The sequence below is a fragment of the Gracilinanus agilis genome, chromosome 2, assembly GCF_016433145.1.
Source record: "Gracilinanus agilis isolate LMUSP501 chromosome 2, AgileGrace, whole genome shotgun sequence".
NCBI classification, from domain to species: Eukaryota; Metazoa; Chordata; class Mammalia; order Didelphimorphia; family Didelphidae; genus Gracilinanus; species Gracilinanus agilis.
Window position 1 is genome coordinate 642521519 of NC_058131.1, and position 19141 is coordinate 642540659.

Sequence of the window (19141 nt, forward strand, 5' to 3'; positions counted from 1 at the left end):
CAAAGAATAATTGTTATATCAATTTAACCTGTTTTGTTTTAAAATCCAGCCAACCACAAAAACACCTAACGGGACAACAGGTTTTTAAATTCAGGCTAATCTATGTACCACACCTGTTCCAAATTCAGGAATTATTTCCATTTCTTCTGTGAATTCTAAGAAGTGATTTTTTGGGGTGCCCATATTGATAAAAAATTAAGTTTGATAATAAAGAACTTTTTTTCAAAGTCAAAAATTCTCATGGACTTTTGAAGGCAGTATAGACAACCTTAAGATGAACATTTTTTTTAAATGTTAAACATTTTATGATAGAGTAGGTCACTGATTTTATTCACTTGCCTTCTAGTGCGGGCAAGTTCTTCATTTTGTAAAGGAACCTAGAGCACTCATTATAACAGCTTCTAAAACTTTTTGGAGAATCAGGTTACAGTTGATATATTTTTCAGGTAGTGTAAACTAAACTGATGAATTAAGATTTGATTACAAAATTTGATGAAAGTTGACCTTTGCCCTCAGGAACTCTATACAACGAAGATGCAAAGATATTTTGCAACTCACGTTGGAATCTATGTATTTGAAACATATGCCCCAACTTCCGCATAGTTTGCTCGATTAAGGGGACTATTCTAGCCCAAGTGAAACCAACCAAGACTCCCCAATACTGATTTTTAGTCAATGTCTCTCACCTAACTAAAAATGAACCAAATCAACTATTTTACAATGTTTGTGTTTGTTTCCAACTTTCGCCTCCCCTGCCCTTGGCTAGAGGTACTAAAGAGCAGCCAAAGGATTAAAAGTATCCTGGTAAGAGAGGTCTGAAGTCTCCAGGGCAGACTACGGATGGAAACCAGGGCTGTTTGCTTACAAACAAGTTCGAGTCTGACAGTCAGTGGAAGTAAGCAGTAGACACAGTTTAGTAGGTTCCTAAAGGGAGAGGAATTTTAGTCCCCTTATGTCAACAGTCTTCAGTGGAAGGCTACGTGAGAACCCGTTTTCTCAGAGCCTTGCTAATAATAACTGAATCCACCCACCAGGATTTCTTAGACATGCCCTCAATAGGAAAAAGGCATTTCTATTCTCAAAGGTGCTCAGAGAGCTGAAGGAGCTAAGTAACGTTTGCGGCATCCCAAAGCGTCCCTCTGGGTTGGTTGGCCCCACTCTAGTGACAGCACCTCCCAGGACAGCTGGGCTGCAGCAGCCTCAGCACCTGGCCAAAGCGAGCTGCAGCACCTTACTCCAGCCCACCCCGAGATAAGGAGCCACTGGCCTGGGGGAGAGGGGGAGGGGAAGACGACCTCAATCATGGGGGGTTGGGGGTGTGTGGGCTGACCTTTTTCCTACTGACAGCGCTGGACCGGTACATCCTGCTGTTTCTTAGAGATCGGCACGAAAGACATATCTCCCCTCGGGCAGGAAAAAAAAAAGTAGACTCCTGTGTGTGTGCTTGTGTGTGTGTACGTGTGTGTGTGCGTGTGTAAGTGTGTGCCGGGCAGCAGGCCGGAGAGGAGGACGGCGGAGATGTTCAAAAGTAGGCTTTGTCGGTCCCTTCGCCAGGAGTCGGTCCTGGGACTACATCTCCCAGGCTGCTCTGGGCTGCCCTGCGTCGTGACCCCGGTGCGCACGGAGGCGGCGACTCTTACCTCACAGAGGTAGCCCCGCCGCCAGCCTCAGCTCCTCGGCCGCGGTCCATGGACCGGAACCCTGGGGAGACGGGCAGGAACCCGCGCCGCGATCACCGCCTCCTAGCTCCAGGCTCCTCCTCCTGCCGCCGCCTCCTCACCCTCCTCCCGCTTGTCCTCTTCCTCCTCCCTCCCAGCGTCCTCCCGGAGCTCAGAGGTCGCTCCGATCCGCCGCCGCCGCCTAACCTCCCGGGAAGGTGGTGAGGAGAGCTCTCCGCTTCTGGAACCTGGCTGAGGCCTAGTCCGCTCGTCTCCGCTGCCTCTATTGTCCTTTTCTGGGGGCCGGAACTCGCTGCTGCCGCCAACGCCGCCGTCTCGGCCCGGCTACGCGGGGAGGGTCTCGAGAAAGATGCCCGATCAAGCCCTGCAGCAGATGCTGGACAGGTAGGGGGAGGGGGACAGGCCTTGCCTGGGCAGCCCGAGCTTTCGGTTTCCGGAGTCTGGCCGGTGTAGAGAGGGTGTGCGGGTGGGGGTGGGGGGAGGGGAGAGACGAGCGTGGGGTCTGCGGAACCAAGAAAGTTGTTTTAGCTCCCTCTTACACACACGGAGCGTGTGGAGACGGGCGGGTTTGGGGCCCACCTTTCCTCGACCCCCGGAGTCTAGAGGGACCTATGCCTCGAAGAAGACCCTTAATACAATGGCCTAAAAGCGGGTGGGCTGGTAGGAAAATGGAAGCGTTTGGGGCCTGGGGCGGGGGTTGGGGGGGGGGAGGTTGTGTGAGACACGCACCAACGGAATTTTGACTACTAATTCGATTTAGCAAACGTTCCTGAAGCACCTCCTCCTTGCACTGGCAATATGAAGACAAAAACAAAACGAAACGAAACAGTTCCTACCCGCATAGAGCTTACCCTTTGTACAGAGATTGGGAAATGGAAAGTAATTTCTAGAAATGGAGGGGCTGGAAACTCAAGACTCTAAAGGAGAAAACCAAGATCACACAGAAAACTAGAAATCCCTTTGAGGTGTAGAGAGTCTGTTGTCTAATTTGTAAAGAGCTAGGTTACCTTTGAATTCAATTCAGCAACCATTTATAAGAACCTTCTATGTATTAGGTACTAGGGTTTGAGATCTATTGAGAAAGAGAGAGAGATGGGGGTGGGGGGAAGATGTGTTTCTGTCTTTCTAAAGGGGAAAAAAAAAGAATCCCTGTTTGAAGGAGCTTATTACATCTCACTAGGGGAAAAAAACATATACACCCATAAGTAAATATGAGGTAATTTGAGGAGGAGACAGTAACTACTGGGGGAGGGGACAAGGAAGGCTTCATAGAGGTAAGTGGCACCCGAGCTCAAGAGGATATGACTACTCTCCCAGCGGTTTAAGTCTCTTTTTAGACAACTTGGGATACTCGCAAATGGAAAACCTGGTAGGCTGGTTTCCATTTCCCAGTGGTCAAGCAAGAAAGTCAGGAGATAATGTAGGGTGTTAAGATGCAAGGTAACAGTAATGGATATTAGGAAAACAGCCATGAATCTACCACCCAATGATTAACATTTTCCATTATCCCATATGATTTTTTGAGGAAAATATAAACCATATTGGGCTTGATTTTTTCACTATATTTGTTTTCTATGTACTTATATGTCTCCCCCATGGGAATCAATATTTCCATTCTTAGTATATTTCTTGGTATGTAGTAGACTTGTTTGATTGCTTGGTAGTTTCTTGCATGAAGTCATATCACCCTTTACAAGGTCCTAGTTCTCACCATAAGTCCACTGAGAAACACTTTGAACCCTGTCCTCAAGAAGCTTACACGATGGGTTTAGGGAGAAATACAGCTTGCACACAGAAAAGTAAATACAAATTTTATACAAGTAATTTCTGGGGAGAGGGTAGATTGGGAAGAGGTTGCTTGCTAGAATAGGGTCCACTTATAGTCAGGGAGCAGGAATGATTTTCCAGCAAAGGGAGCTGAGAAGAAATAGCCAGTTGGGTGGGAAAACCAAGAAAAAGTGTCATAAAAACCCAGGGAAGACAGAGACTCCAGAACAAGAAAGCAATCGTTTCAGAAGTTGTCAGGCTCAAATAGAACCAGAGAAAAGGTGGTGAACTTAGCAGTTCAGAGAGAAGTTTTTTAACATTGACTGGTAAGACATAGTCTACTTGACCAGTGAAAGAGCTGGAACTAGAAACTCAAAACTTCCTGCCCAATAAAAAGCCTTTGTTGCTTATCACCTGGTTCAGTGAATTGTCTAGACTAACAGTGGTACTTAGAAGCATATCTCAGATCTTCTTTCTGAGTCAGCAAGTGGTTATAGCTTTTGTGAATAATATAACTGTACAAGAAGATATTAAATTCATTTTTTCCTACTCACTTTATAACTAATCTTCAGTACAACCTAAAATAAAGGAGTAGGTTCCTTGTATCCCCCCACCATATCCATTGAAGCTCTGCCTGACTAGCTATTGGATGTTTCTTTGGAACAGTGGTGTCAAACAAGTAAAAAAAATAGGGGTCACTAATCCTTGCGTTCTGATTCCTGTTGGCAAATATTGACCAGAAAACCAAATGTTAACCTTATCTGTGTTAGTAGTTTATTTTTGTTTATTTTGTTAAATATTTCCCAATTACATTTTAATCTGGTCTAGCCCCTAAGTCCTCATATTTGATACTTGCCCTGGAGAATTTCCAGGAGGACATTGATGGAATTTACCTAAGATGAAAAGGATAGATTTGAATATCTATAAAATAGAAATATTTAAGCTTCTAAATGAAAACTATGTCCTTATTTCTCTGATGGAGTGACCCATGGCTAACACAGATCTGATGTTCTTCCATTATCCCTCAAAAAAGAAACCTGGTTCCTCAGTTATTCTAATTGTTCAGAGTCTAGGAAGTCGCCTCATTTTCCTTTCATTGTCACTGGAAACAGACACAAATTACACATTAGACTGTCAGTGACATTTGATCAGAGGGTCCACTATGCCATTCTTGTCAAGTGGGATCATATTCTAGGTACATTCTAACTCACATGTGACCTAAGGGCCTTTTACCTGCGTTCCATGGGTAACATTTATTTTAGAAACATTGTGTAGAAAGAGGACTGATTCTGGATTCAGAGGATTTGGCTTTACTCATGTTTCTACTCTTACACTAAATTAGCTATGTGAACTTGGGTGAGTCTTAGATTGAATACCCTAATTTCTTTCAAAACTTAGCATCTTAGAAAATCACTTTTCTGATTTCCCACCCTTCCAAAAATTTTATCTTGTATCTATTTTATATATATTTAAATTCATGTTGTCTTCCTGAATAGAATGTAAGCTCTCTCAGAGTTTCTTGTGTGTATGTGTGTATATACGTAGATAGAAAGATCTGTCTGTCTTTGTATTCTCAATGTCTGGTTCATGATAGGCATTTAATAAATGCTTGTTAGTTGATGATCATAGGAGCTATTCGTTAGTAGGGGAAATTTTTCCTGACTGTACTTTGAAATATATCCCTGAAATAGCTCCAGTGACTAACCTGACCTATCTAGTTAATGTTATAGGCACCTAACAAAAAATTAATATTAGTTCACATTCATATTGGTTTACAAAGTACTTTGCATATATTATTTCATTTGTTATCTTCACCTAGAAATAACATCCTAATGTTCTACATCTAGAAGGATTTGTGGTCACAAAATAGGATGTTAATTAAGTGCCTTAACCATTACTATAAAGTACCTTTATATCCTAATTTATTTAAATAGACATGGTAGAGAATAGGCAGAAAACTCTGTAGCCAGTCCTTGCCTTAAATTTTAGTTGCACCTATCAAGTTGATTTTTTGTTTTCCTAAAATCTCAGAAATGTTTCTTTTTATAACACATTGATACTGTATTGTTCTTTGACTTCTAGGTTACTGTATTGTGAACCTGTAATAAAACCCTACATTTGTGTTTTATTACAGCTACCGTGCATGTGTGTGTGTATGTATACCTCTAGTATATGTATAGTCCATAAATTGCCATGGAATATTAAGATCCCATTTCATACAACATAAATGATGTGTTCAAGGTGGCATCACTTAATGTTGCAATGCATTTAAGATACCAAAAAATATGAAAGAGAAATTGGGTTGTATTTTAAGATTACTAATTTTAGTATAATGACTGCTTATTATAACTGATTTTGAATTTTTTTACTGTAGTGCTTACAAGGCAAAAAAGAAAGTACATTTTCTTTGTTTTTCTTCCCTTTCTGGATTTTATTTTTCTTCCAATTACATGTAAAAATAGTTTAAAATTTTGAGTTCTCTCTTTCCCGTCCTGCTTCATTGAGAAGGTAATCAATCTGATATAGGTTATAAATGTGCAGTCATATAAAACACATTTCCATATTAGTTATGTTATAAAAGGAAATAGAGACCCAAAAAAACTTTCAAGAAAAATAAAAAATTTTTAAAGTATTTATCTGTATTCACACTCCATCAGTTCTTTCTTTGGAGAGGGAAAACATTTTTCATCAAAAATCCTTCAGAATTGCTCTAAGTAGCTAAATCAATCATAATTCATTGTATATTATTACTATTATTAGGTACAGTGTTCTCCTGATTCTGCTCACTTTTCACCAATTCATGTCTTTCCAGGTTTTTCAGAAAGTATCCTGCTCATCATTTTTTAGAGCACAATAGTGTTCCATCACAATCATATACCATAATGTGTTTAGCCATATCCCAATTGATGGATAACCCTTCAATTTTTAATTTTTTGCCTCTACAAAAAGAGATGCTATAAGTATTTTTGTATATATAAGTCCTTTTTGTTTTCCTTTTTAACTTTGTCTAAATCATGCAGCTAACCATTTTTTTAATACACTCTCTTTCATTAAATATATATTTTCCCCCTAAAGCAGTGTTTCTAAGGCAGCTCTTAAATTTCATTGTATTGTATCCTACTCATTGTATTCATCAGATTAGGAATAATGCCTGGGGCAGGATAGAACATGGAGGGGGGGACACATCTGGCCCACAGTTTGCCCATCACTGGGCAATGCCCTAAAGCAGGGGTCAGCAACATGGCTCTGGAGCTATATCTGGTTCCACCTCCCCACTGGCCAGTGCCCTAGGATGTGCCCCAAGGGGCCCTTCAGTCCCTGCCCCATATTCCAGCGCCTTCCACCTCCATGCTCCTCCCTCCACTGGCTTTTATGGCTCTCACATTCAAAAAGGTTGCCCACCTAAAGCATTTTATTCATTTTTGCTGAGTAGGTGATTCTTAGTTGTAATCCTAATCCTTTGCCCTCTGGAACATCATATTCCAAACCTTCTGATCTTTTAATGTAGAAGCTGCTTAATCTTGTATTATTCTGACTATAGTTCTACAGTATTTGAGTAGTTTCTTTCTGACTGCTTGCAATATTTTCTACTTGGCCTGGGAGCTCTGGCTTAATGATCCTGGGAGTTAGCATTATGAGATCTCCTTCAGAAGTGGATTCTATTTTTATTTAACCCTCTCATTCTAGGATATCCCACAGTTTTCTTTATAATTTCTTGAAATATGATGTCTAGGCTCTTTTTGAGGGTGGTGCTAGGGTTCATGGCTTTCAGGTAGTCCAATAATTCTTAAATTCAGGTCAGAAGTTTTTCCCAATGAGATATTTCACTTTTTCTTCTATTTTTTCATTCTTTCAATTTTGTATTATTGTTTCTTTTAATGTCTCAGAGTCATTAGCTTCCACTTGCCCAATTCTAATTTTCAAGGTATTTTCTTCAGAGCTCTTGTACCTCTTTCTATTTAGTAAATTCTGCTTTATAAGAAGTTCTTTTTTCATTGGACTTTTGTACCTCATTTACCAAGTTGTTGATTCTTTTCATGATCTTCTTGCCTCACTTGTTTTTTTTTTCCTCAATTTTTCCTCTACCTCCCTGATTTTTAAAATCCTTTTTGAGCTCTAACAGGAATTTATTTTTTTTTGGCCTTAGACCTTTTTCTTTAATTTTTTTTAATGTAGCCATTTTGATATTGTTGTCTTTTTCTGAGCTTATGTCTTGATCTTCCCTATTCCCATAATAACGTCCTATTAGGTTCTTTTTTTGATATAGTCAGTTTCTTTTTTTGTTTGTTCATTTTTTTTCCAGCTTATTTCATGACTTTTAGCTGTATCTGAAGTTGGGCTCTGCTCCTGGGTTGGAGTGGGCATCACTCCGAGCTTCAGGTTTTTTGCGCTGCTGTTTTTAGAGCTAGTTTAAGGAATCTCAAGTTTTTAGTTCTTTCAGGGTGGTATGATCTAAGGAGAGGTGTGGTCACTACTGGCCTCACCTGTGCTCTCGTCTATAAGCAACCACAAACACCTTTTCCACCCTGGAATTATGTCCAGGAACAAGGTTCCTACTCCTTCTAGCATTCCTTCTTGCCCTAGGACTGGGAGCAGTCAGTGCAACAGAATCCTGTTCCCAGTGCCAGCAAATGATCTTCTGTAAACTCATTCTGATCAGTTATCCAACCTTCTTACTATCTGTGGCTTTAGAGCTCCTATTGGCTTGCCAGGGTGCAGCTTGGGCTGGATTGCATTCCATCTCACCCCAGTGAGTCAGACCTTTCCTGCTGACCTAAGTTGTCTTGAGTGGGATGGAAAATTGTTTCACCTCCGTCCTTTTATTGGTTCTGTGCTTTCAGAAATAGTTTTGAGGCATTATTTTAACATTTGGAAGGGAATTTGGGAGAGCACAGCCCCTCGTCTTTACTCTGCCATTTCTGCTACAACTTCTTCCCCCCACCCTCCACAGTGTATATTTTCAAGCACATGTTGTAAATAGTTTTCTTTGGAACTGTTTTTAGTTCGTTATTTTGGTCCTTTTGAATTCAATAAATCATAATCCTAGAAAACATTGGCTACATAATCTTAGACAAGTTATTTCACTCATTTGCGCCAGTTTTTAGAAACCTAAATACTCAAGGATGGCTATTTGAATTTTGAAAATGTAGGTCAAATGAACTAGGGAAATATGTTCTTTTCATTTACTTCTAGACTTCTCAAACAAATACTCCACAGTTTCTGTCTCTGCTTTTTTTTTTACCATCTGTTTTCATAAAGGTTAAACCTCAAATTTTACAGATAAGAGACCTAAAGCCCAAGGAAGTAAAAGTAACTTACTCAGAACCCTATCACTATCTTTCTAAAAGTAGAAAATATTGGCTATGACCCCTTTCTATGTGCTCCTGGGCACTTTACGCTGAGCTTTCATTTCCTTACCTATAAAATGAGTATGATAATACTTCTAATGTGTGGCTCATAGGGTTCTTGTGAGGAAAGTACCTTATGAACCTTATATATATATATATTATTTTTTCTGTCCTCTTAACTGTAAGCTATAGCAAATTGGACTACTTTTTCTGTTTTCTGACACTGATAAAATGCCCACAGGAAGTCAGTTAACTATTCTGAACTTAATAGCATCTACCTCACAGAATTGTTTTAAGGGTGAAGAAAATATAAATCTTGAAGGGCCATATATATAAATGTCAGCTATTTTTGTTTTCATATATCATACAATTTTTAAGGCTTTATACTCATTGTGGTTCTTATTCTCTTACAACTATATAAGCTTATGAGGGTAGAGAATATTCATAGCTAAACTTTGTATTTCCTCTAACACCTAACAAAGACCTGCTTAAGATAGAAACTTAAATACTTATTGAAATTATGTATCTTTCTCATTATTGTCAAATTGAATAGCCATTTCTTAGTCCTTCTACTATCACCTCCTGAAAACATCCCTTCTATCTTCTTTATGGTACTTCTGTATTTTGGTCTTTACCTATCTTCATGATCACTTCTGGCTTCCCTTTTTTCACTTGATATTGGATCTCCCTTATATTTCAGACATTCTGTTCTTTTCCCTTTACATTCTCCCCCTTAGAGAGTTCATCCTCCCAGTTGTAATGATCGTTTCTATGCTGTTTCAACATTTGTTCATTTAATGAGTAACTATCAAGTACCTATTTCAGTGATGGGTCTTTTGAGCTTGGTGTTTCAAAAAAAAATGGCTTAATTCGGCATGTGACCCCATATGGCCGGCTGTGTGTCATCAAAAATGGCTACATGTGTCAGTGCTGATACGTGTGTCATGGGTTTGCTATCAGGGGCCTAGTTCATGTACTAGGCACCAGAAGATAGTTCCATGGCATCATGGAGTTTGCAGTCAATTTGTCAAAATTGGGCACAAAGATTATCTATTATCTGACTTATCTATGGATGAGATGCTGTAATGGTCTCCAGATTTCTAGGATTTCTAAATTTTCTTAATTTCTTAGGAAGTTAATTGATTTGATAATTAACTGTATACTGCCTTAGGTTATCTCTGTTGTTTTGATCTGTTATTTCTTTTATTATTGTTTAACCCTATTAAATATTTGTAGGCATAGATTATATTAGACTTTTCTATCTCCCTCCCAGTAGTGTCTCTAGTAAATATTTGTAAATTAGTAAATAAATAAATTGATTTCATTTCTACTGCTAAATACTGTGTGTCTTGTCCAATGATCCTTTTTTTCTTTCAGTTTACACAAAACCTAGTGCCTTATCTCCTACCTTTCTCACTTCTTTATTTTGATTGAGAATTAGAAGTTATAATAATTTTCCTGATGTTGGCATTACTATCACTTACCTGATTAGGTCTTAAAAATTTCTGGATATTGTTAGATATGGTTGCTGTCATATTCCCTTGACCCTTTTCTTTGTTCTCATTCTTTACCCTTTATATTTTCTTATTTTGAAAAAAAGATATTATTTTTCCCCACTGTATAACTGATTTTATTTTCAAGTTTTTGAAGTCTCTGTAACAAATCCAATCATTGTTTATAGGTAGAGGTTTTCAAACATCCTGAGAAATGGAATGATTGTGATAATTTATCAAACCTTCTTTTCATGGTAAAGACATATAGAAATGAACATATATACATATGAAGTAACCACTCATCTGAGTTAAGAATAGATCTAAAGTGGGGGCAGCTGGGTAGCTCAGTGGATTGAGAGTCAAGCCCAGAGATGGGAGGTCCTGGGTTCAAACCTGGCCTCAGACACCACTTCCTAGCTATGTGACCCTGGGCAAGTCACTTGACCCCCATTGCCTAGCCCTTACCACTCTTCTGCCTTGGAGCCAATACACAGTATTGACTCTTAAGACAGAAGGTAAGGGTTTAAAAAAAAAAGAATAAATCTAAAGTGATAAAAATGAAATAAAATTATTAAAGTAAACTTGAGGATAAAAGTTGTAATAAATTTTTCTCCCCTTTTTATTTTGTACATTATTTGGGACCCAGTAAAACATATGCTAATACATTATCCTTTCATAAGTGGCAGCATGTTTAATATTCACTTTTTATCATGATCCTTAATTGCCCTAGAGACAACTGTATTTTTTACAAGATGAAAAAAAGGGTGTAATTTAAATAAGAGAAAAGAACTGCAGTTATAAATAATATCCTGCCACATTTAAAATATGGGAAAAATTAGTAATTTCATACAAACTCTACCTTGCAAAATTTGACCATAGAACTATAATAAGTGTTTTCAAAAACCTTAGGAACTCACAAAATATGATTTGAAAAATTCTTACCTAAATTAAGATCTATTTAATCCAATCCAATAGACATTCTTAAAATGTTTATGGGGAAGTAAATGGACCTTTCCCTTAAGGGAACTTATATTTTATTGGGAATATATATAATGCTCCAATAAGTATATACAAGTTGACTTGATATTCTTGCCATTTAGAAGGAAAACATATTTAGGCTTCTGCTTCACACACTTGTAGCAGTATATTTCATGATAATATAGAGGGGCAGGCACTATTAAGACTTATTGATGTAGTTTGAAGTTAAAGTAGTGTCATAGTAGAAGTGTTTTTTCTAATTTTTTTTTTTTTAAAGTAAGCTGCATGGCTTTTTGTGCTTTTGTTAATACCTGGTTGGAATTTGGTTAATTTCTTTTTTATAGGGCTGAAAAATAAAATGTCTGTGACACAAAATCTGGCCTAGCAGTTGGGAGGATCAAATCGTTAAAACACTTCATCTATATAACAATATAATCTGGGAAACAAAATGTATTACATTTATACCATTGTTAGTTATTTGCATCTGGTTTGGATGTGGTTACTTTTTTACCTTAGTGGGGATTTTTGTTTGCTTGTTTGTTTGTTTGGTTTTTTTTGGCACTGAACCATGCAGTTTTTCTATTGAAATACATCTTATATTCTAGACTATGGACATTCTTCATGTTCTTGCTTTTTTTTTTTTAGAGAGGCCAAAAAATGTTTTTGTGTCATTATGATCTGATTTAGGAGACTCTACAACATTTGAGATTTGATGCATTTATAATATCATTTGCAAACAGGAGCATCTTGAAAGACTTCACTTTGTATAGAAATGCCCTCTGCCATTTGAATTCTTTTGGATATTCTCCATGAAATGAAGGAATTTCCCTATTTTATGCTTCATTTGATATAAATGAAAAATTGTCCAAAAAAAGTATCTGATATCTTTAAAGGAATATTTTCTGATTTTAACACATATATGGGAACTGTTGGATAGCCTTTGTGGTTGATGTTTTGCTACAAGTCAAATGCTTTTTTTCCTTGTATAGTTTGTGAACTTGGGCAAATCATTTAAATTATGTGAACTTCATAGTCCTTATCTATAGAGTGGGGATAACAATTCATACAGTCCCTACCTCCTGGGGTTGTTTTTGAGACTCAAAGTAATCTTAAGATTTTGTAACTTGTAACATGCTATATAAATGATAGTTATTATTCATAACTTCTTATTCACCATAGAACTGGTCAATGGTGTGGAAAAGGTACTCCTTCCCCCATTATGTCGCTTTGTTTTGAGATAATCAATCAGGGATCTGGAGGTCATTTACCATTGAGATGTGCAGGGATAGACAGGCCCTCACAGAAAGGAAGTTGAAACCAATGAATCAGGAAACTGATCCCACAGGCACTGCCCCCCTGGGTGGTACCAGGCAAATTAAGGAACTATGGTTAGTTCCCAAGATGTGATGTGGGAGAGCTAGTGGGTGTAGAAAATTGTTTATGAGGCGAGACTGAGGGTCTTACTCGAACTCTCTTCCCACTCCTCTGACTGGAGATTGGACCTGAAGGAACCCGTGTCGGTGGTGAGCTTCAGCAGAACAGCACATAGGGTGATAGGCTAGGCAACTTTCTACCTCTTTCCTACATTTCCCTCTCTTTACTGTCGCTACTTTAATTTAACAAAACTACTAAAGCTACTAGCAGCCTCATAATTTAATTTTTTTTTAATTTATTTATTTTTTTAAACCCTTGTACTTCGGTGTATTGTCTCATAGGTGGAAGAGTGGTAAGGGTGGGCACTGGGGGTCAAGTGACTTGCCCAGGGTCACACAGCTGGGAAGTGGCTGAGGCTGGGTTTGAACCTAGGACCTCCTGTCTCTAGGCCTGACTCTCACTCCACTGAGCTACCCAGCTGCCCCCCTCATAATTTAATTTTAAATATTTCAGTGGGTAAATACAACCTAGACACTGCATATATATGGTGAATTGAGGGTAGAATTGAAAAAAATAGAGAATAGGCTTGTTTACCTTGAGGAAATTGTGTAATGCCTGAAGTGTTCCTAATTTTTCTTCCTAAAAAGGCATATCTTGGTAACAGCATTATTCTTCCAGTAATGTTATATGTCTGCAAGTAATGTAGTCAACAAAAAAATAAAAGTTGAAGATCCTCCAAAGGGCAGTAGAAAGATAGGTAATAGGCATGAGTAGAATGCAACATATTGATGAACTACAGAAGAGAAGTGACATGAAGAAAATCATCAAGAAGCTATATGACTGAAAAAAGGAGTCTTTTCCTCCTGGAAAAGCAAGAGATAACTGTGAATAGCCCCTCTGCTCTATTTATAGTCATGAAATGTTGATAGAGTTAGAGGAAAACCCCCAGAATGTTGTCTGAACCCCCTTACAGAGTATTTATGGAAGAAGATGGACAGGAGTGACACAGGTTGAGAAAGCATAAATAGGTTTTGATCTGCCCCATTGGAGTGATTATACCCATATCTGTGATTGAAGTGTTAAAGTATAGCTATCTAGTTTACTTGGGGGGGCACCTTGTCCCCCAAGGATGAAAGAGTCAGAGGTGGCAGTCATAAATTGTAGGTGGGGTAATGAAACATTTTCTGACCGATAAGATTTTTTTAGAAACAAGAAAGCTATAAAACTGTTTATCTGCTCTTCATGTTGATAATTGCTACCAAAATTGTGAACCTTAAACCTACAAGAATTAGTGCAAGAAGTGGCAAAGATTTGTCTCACAATGTAATAAAATACAAAAGAATTAGTACTTCTTTATATTTAAGAGAATAGGCATTGTACCTAGAAGCCTCATAGCTATGGTTAATCCAACAAAGCCAGTTCAAAACAAAAACTTTATAGAACACAAAAAAGATTGTGTGAATTTTGGATGTATTGACTCTTACTTATAGGTCTAAGAGGATGCTGACCATTAAAAGAAGAATATTTTGAAATAGGAAGAGACATGAAGAAAGAATGTTAAATTTTTTTTCATCTCTTTGAGGTATAGATTTAGTAGTTGTATTTCTGGATCAAAGGGTATGCACAATTTTATTGCCCTTTGAAAGGGCATAGTTCCAAATTGCTTTCTAGTATGGTTGTATCAGTACACAATTATAGTATATTACTGTCCCAATTTTCTCATATCCCCTCTAGTATTTATCATTTTCCTTTTTTTGTCATATTAGCCATGTTCAGTATGAGGTGGTACTTCAGAGTTGTTTTAATTTTCAGTTCTCTATCAATAATGATTTGGAGCATTTTTTCATATAGCTAGCTTTGATTTCTTATTCGAAAACTGTCTTTTCATATCCTTTGATTATTTTATCAATTACGGAATGATTTGTATTATTATAAATTTGACTAAGTTCTGTATATATATATTTGAGAAATGAGACCTTTTGCAGAGAAACTTGCTATAAAATTTCCTCCCATTTTCTATGCATTCATTTTGTTTGTGCAAAATCTTTTTAATTTAATGTAATCAAAATCATCCATTTTATTTCTTGGATTGTTCTCTATCATTTAGTCATAAATTCTTCCATTATCCATACATATGATAGGTAAACTATTCCAGTGTAGCACTCTTTATTTCTAAATTATGTATCCATTTTAACCTTATCTTGATGAATGGTGTGAGATGTTGGTCTATACCTAATTTATGTATTATCTTCTCCCAATTAAACTCTTAAGCTCCTTGAAGGTTGAAGATTGCCTTGTTTGTTTGTATTTGTATCCCCAATGTTTAGCATAGAACCTGGCACTTAGTAATGCCATATCTGTTTATTTTCTTGCCTTGTCTTCCTTCAAACTATCCATGATCAGGGCAGCTGGGTACCTCAGTGGAGTGAGAGCCAGGCCTAGAGACAGGAGGTCCTAGGTTCAAAGCCGGCCTCAGCCACTTCCCAGCTGTGTGACCCCAGGCAAGTCACTTGACCCCCATTGCCCACCCTTACCAATCTTCCACCTATGAGACAATATACAGAAGTTAAGGGTTTAAAAAAAAAAAAAACATACATGATCTTAGTAAAGTAGCTATTTCCCATTGATACCTGGGTCAAGTAATACTCTGTAGAGAACTGCCTAATGACTGAAATACCTGTGTTACTTAAGATCAACCTGATGTTAATCTGCTTAGCTAAAGGAGAGAGGGTAATAGAAATTACATCTCTTAAAAAATGTGTGTGTGTGTGTGTGTAATAAAGAATGTAGAATAATTATAATATGTTGTTGTTCAATCATGTCTGACTTTATGATACTATCTGGTGTTTACTTAGCAAAGATACTAGAATGATTTACCATTTCCTTCCCCAGCTCATTATACAGATGAAGAAACTGATAGTTAAGTGACTTGTCCCAGGTCACACAAGCCACTAAGTATCTGAGGCCAGATTTGAACTCAGGAAAATGATCCTTTCTGATTCTAAACTTAGCACTCTAGCCACTGTACCTCCTAGCTGCCCCATAATGTTATAATAGTATAATACAGAAGAGTTGTACAGAAATCACCAACTTTGTGTAGTAACTTTTTTTTTTCATCCTTAACTTCCATCTTGGAATCAATACTGTATATTGGTTCTAAGGCAGAAGAGTAGTAAGGGCTAGGCAATGGGGGTTAAGTGACTTGCCTAGGGTCACACAACTAGGAAGTGTCCCAGGTCAGATTTGAAACTAGTACTTCCTGTTTCTAGGTCTGGCTCTCAATCCACTGAGCCACCTACCTGCCCCCGTGTGGAATAACTTTTATATTGTGTTATATGTCATTCTCTAAACAAGGTACTCTGCACACAGAAAGTCTTAATAAAGGTTTGAATTAAATTCTTTTTTTAAAAAATTAAATTCTAGCAACTGCAGTTACAGCAACATCATACTTTCCAATCTAAGTACAATGTTTTGTAAACGTTAAAGTTATCATTTCTGTTAATTCTAGGAATATATAGAGTGTTGTTATTAGCTTAATAGTTTAATTATTTGAGGTTCTTGAATAAAAACTTCACTACAAATTTTACCTATAAGAATTAGCTATGTTGCCCAAAATACTAGGGATAGTTCAATAGAATGAGTGCCAAATTTGGAGATGGGAGTTTTTTGCTTCAGATCTGGCTTCAGACACTTCCTAGCTTAACCCCAATTGCTAAGTCCTTACTATAAGTTTTTCTGCATTGGAACTGATATTTCATATCAATTCTAGGATTGAAAGTAAAAGTTTTTGACCCTGGGAAGTCATTTAACTCCTATTGCCTAGCCTTTCCACTCTTCTGCCTTGGAACCAATACACAGCATTGATTCCAAGATGGAAGGGAAGGGAAAAGAAAGGAAAGGAGTAGAAAGGAGTTTTAAAAAAAAGAAAAGATCTTACTATAGTTTTATGCTTCCGTGTATATTTACATTTAATAGATTTATCCCTTGATTGATTTCTGAATTAGTTTTCATTAAATCTTTCCTCTTTTCCTTCAAATGTGCCTTACATTCTATACCCTTAAGAGATAAAGAAAAAGGGAGAATAAAAACATTTACAGCATCTCTGTTGTAGCAGAGAACTAAGAGGATGCTTAGTTTTTATCAACAGAAGAATGGATGAACAAATTATAGTATATAAATAGTATGTAGTATATGAATATATTTAATATTATGCCATAAGAAATGAAGATAGAGATTATTTTACAGAAAACTTGGAAGACTTCTTTGAATTGGTGTAGAATGAAGAGAGCAGAATCAAGAAAAAAATATAAAGAAAAACAACTCTGAAAAATTAGAAAATTTGATCAATGACTAATCACAATCCCAGAGGTTCAATAATAAAGCATACTACTCACTTCCTGACACAGAAGTAATGGTCTTAAGATGCAGAATATGTAATACAGGATTGCTGCAAGAATCTCTTGCACTTGCAAATCCACCTGAGGCAATCCTGGCAGTTGGAGGGAATAGAATATTGACCCAGCCAGGGTGCTGGTCTATAAACATCCCTGTAGTACCAACTGAAGGGCCTTTTTGCTTTTGGGGATTTGGGACTTTGCCTGATTTCCCTTGACATCATGCTATTCCCTGGATTTCCCCATTGGGCCCAGGGAGGAGGATATTTTTGGTGGGTGGAAATTGTGGGAACTAACTTCTGTAGGCAGGCAGGGACAACCTAAACCAAACCATCACCTCATCTAGTAATCTGCTGAACAGGGCAGTGAAATTATCTTTGGCTGAAGGAGCTGGCTCCCTCAGCTTCATCCCTTCTTCTGTGACCCTCCCCAGCACCAGCTTCTCCCTTAGCAGCAGTTACCAGACCTCAACCCCTTTTTCCCTCAGCTTACCCCCCTGGCAATAATAAACCCCTTTGGCTTTTATACAAAGAGCTTCTGGTGAATCATTGTACTATTAACTAGGGTAAAGACTGGAGAGAGAAGAACAACTTTTATTTCTTGAGGGCTAAACCAGGCATCCATCTTGGGCAAGAAGTGGATTAGCTTCCTCTTCTGCATGCTGGGATTTGTTCTCCAGAAGGGAGGGGCTCTTTACTCCTCCCCTCAAGGGAGCTTAGAATAACAGCAGGAGGCTGAATGAAACCTTCAGCTAGGCTCTCACAATTTCTGGCCGACCTAAATTGCTCTGTATTAGAGATAGCCTTCCCTGCCTGGAGACCCAGTTGATATCATCCAGAGCCCTCAATACAAGCCTCACTGATTAGCGGCCCTTCATATTTTCTTATTATTCCATAACAAATATTATTATGGGCATAACCAATGTATAGGTTCGTTTGGGTTGTTTATGCATATGTGTTTTAAAGGATTTTTATTCCTTTTCCCTTTTTTCCAGTTGGGATAGAGAGTTGGAAAACAGAGGTTAGCAATAGTATTGTCACAAAAAAAAGTCCATTGGAGCATTTTTTACATGTACAGATTGAATAGAAAAAGTTCAGAAGGAAACAAACCAGACAGCTTTGAAAATTATATATGAAGTGATACAGTAAAGTGAGCAGAGTCAGGAAAATAACTTGTACAGTAACAATATTATTGTAAAGAAAAACAACTTTTAACAGATCTAAGAATTCTGATCAGTGAAGGTTTAACTATAACTCCAATGGATAAATGATGAAGTATACTATCCACCTCCTGCCAGAGAGATAATAGACTCAAAGTACGGGATGAGACATACACTTTTGGATGTAACCAATGGGTGGATTTGTTTTGCTTAACTACTTATTTGTTATACATTTTGGTTGTCTTTTTTTTTTTTTTTTTTTTACATTTATTAATATTCATTTTTAACATGGTTACATGATTCATGCTCCTCCTTTCCCCTTCAACCCCCCCCCCGCACCCCCCCTACCCATGCGCATTTCCACTAGTTTTGTCATGTGTCCTTGATCAAGACCAATTTCCAAATTGTTGGTAGTTGCATTGGTGTGGTAGTTTCGAGTCTACACCCTCAATCATGTCCACCCCGACCCATGCGTTCATGCAGTTGTTTTTCCTATATGTTTCCTCTCCTGCAGTCCCTCCTCTGAATGTGGGTAGCATCTTTACCATAAATCCCTCAGAATTGTCCTGGGTCATTGCATTGCTGCTGGTTCAGAGGTCCATTACATTGGATTTTACCACAGAATGTCAGTCTCTGTGTATAGAGTTCTTCTGGCTCTGCTCCTTTCGCTCTGCATCAGTTCCCGGAGGTCTCTCCAGTTCGCCTGGAACTTCTCCAGTTTATTATTCCTTTTAGCACAATAGTATTCCATCACCCGCATATACCACAGTTTGTTCAGCCATTCCCCAATTGAAGGACATACCCTCCTTTTCCAATTTGTTGCCACCACAAAAAGCGCAGCTATGAATATTTTCGTACAAGTCTGTTTATCTATGATCTCTTTGGGGTACAAACCCAGCAATGGTATGGCTGGATCAAAGGGCAGGCATTCTTTTATAGCCCTTTGAGC

The 19141-nt window shown here is 38.0% G+C and overlaps 1 protein-coding gene across 1 annotated transcript in view; it reads left to right on the plus strand.

The window, feature by feature from the left end:
• The first annotated feature begins 1699 nt into the window (after positions 1-1699).
• Positions 1700-19141, plus strand: part of MARCHF5 (membrane associated ring-CH-type finger 5) — a 71869-nt gene continuing 54427 nt past the window's right edge. Inside the window, exon 1 of the mRNA XM_044665681.1 lies at positions 1700-2063. Within this exon, the coding sequence (XP_044521616.1) occupies positions 2029-2063 (35 nt within the window). The 5' untranslated portion in view covers positions 1700-2028. The remainder of the gene's footprint in view (positions 2064-19141) is intronic.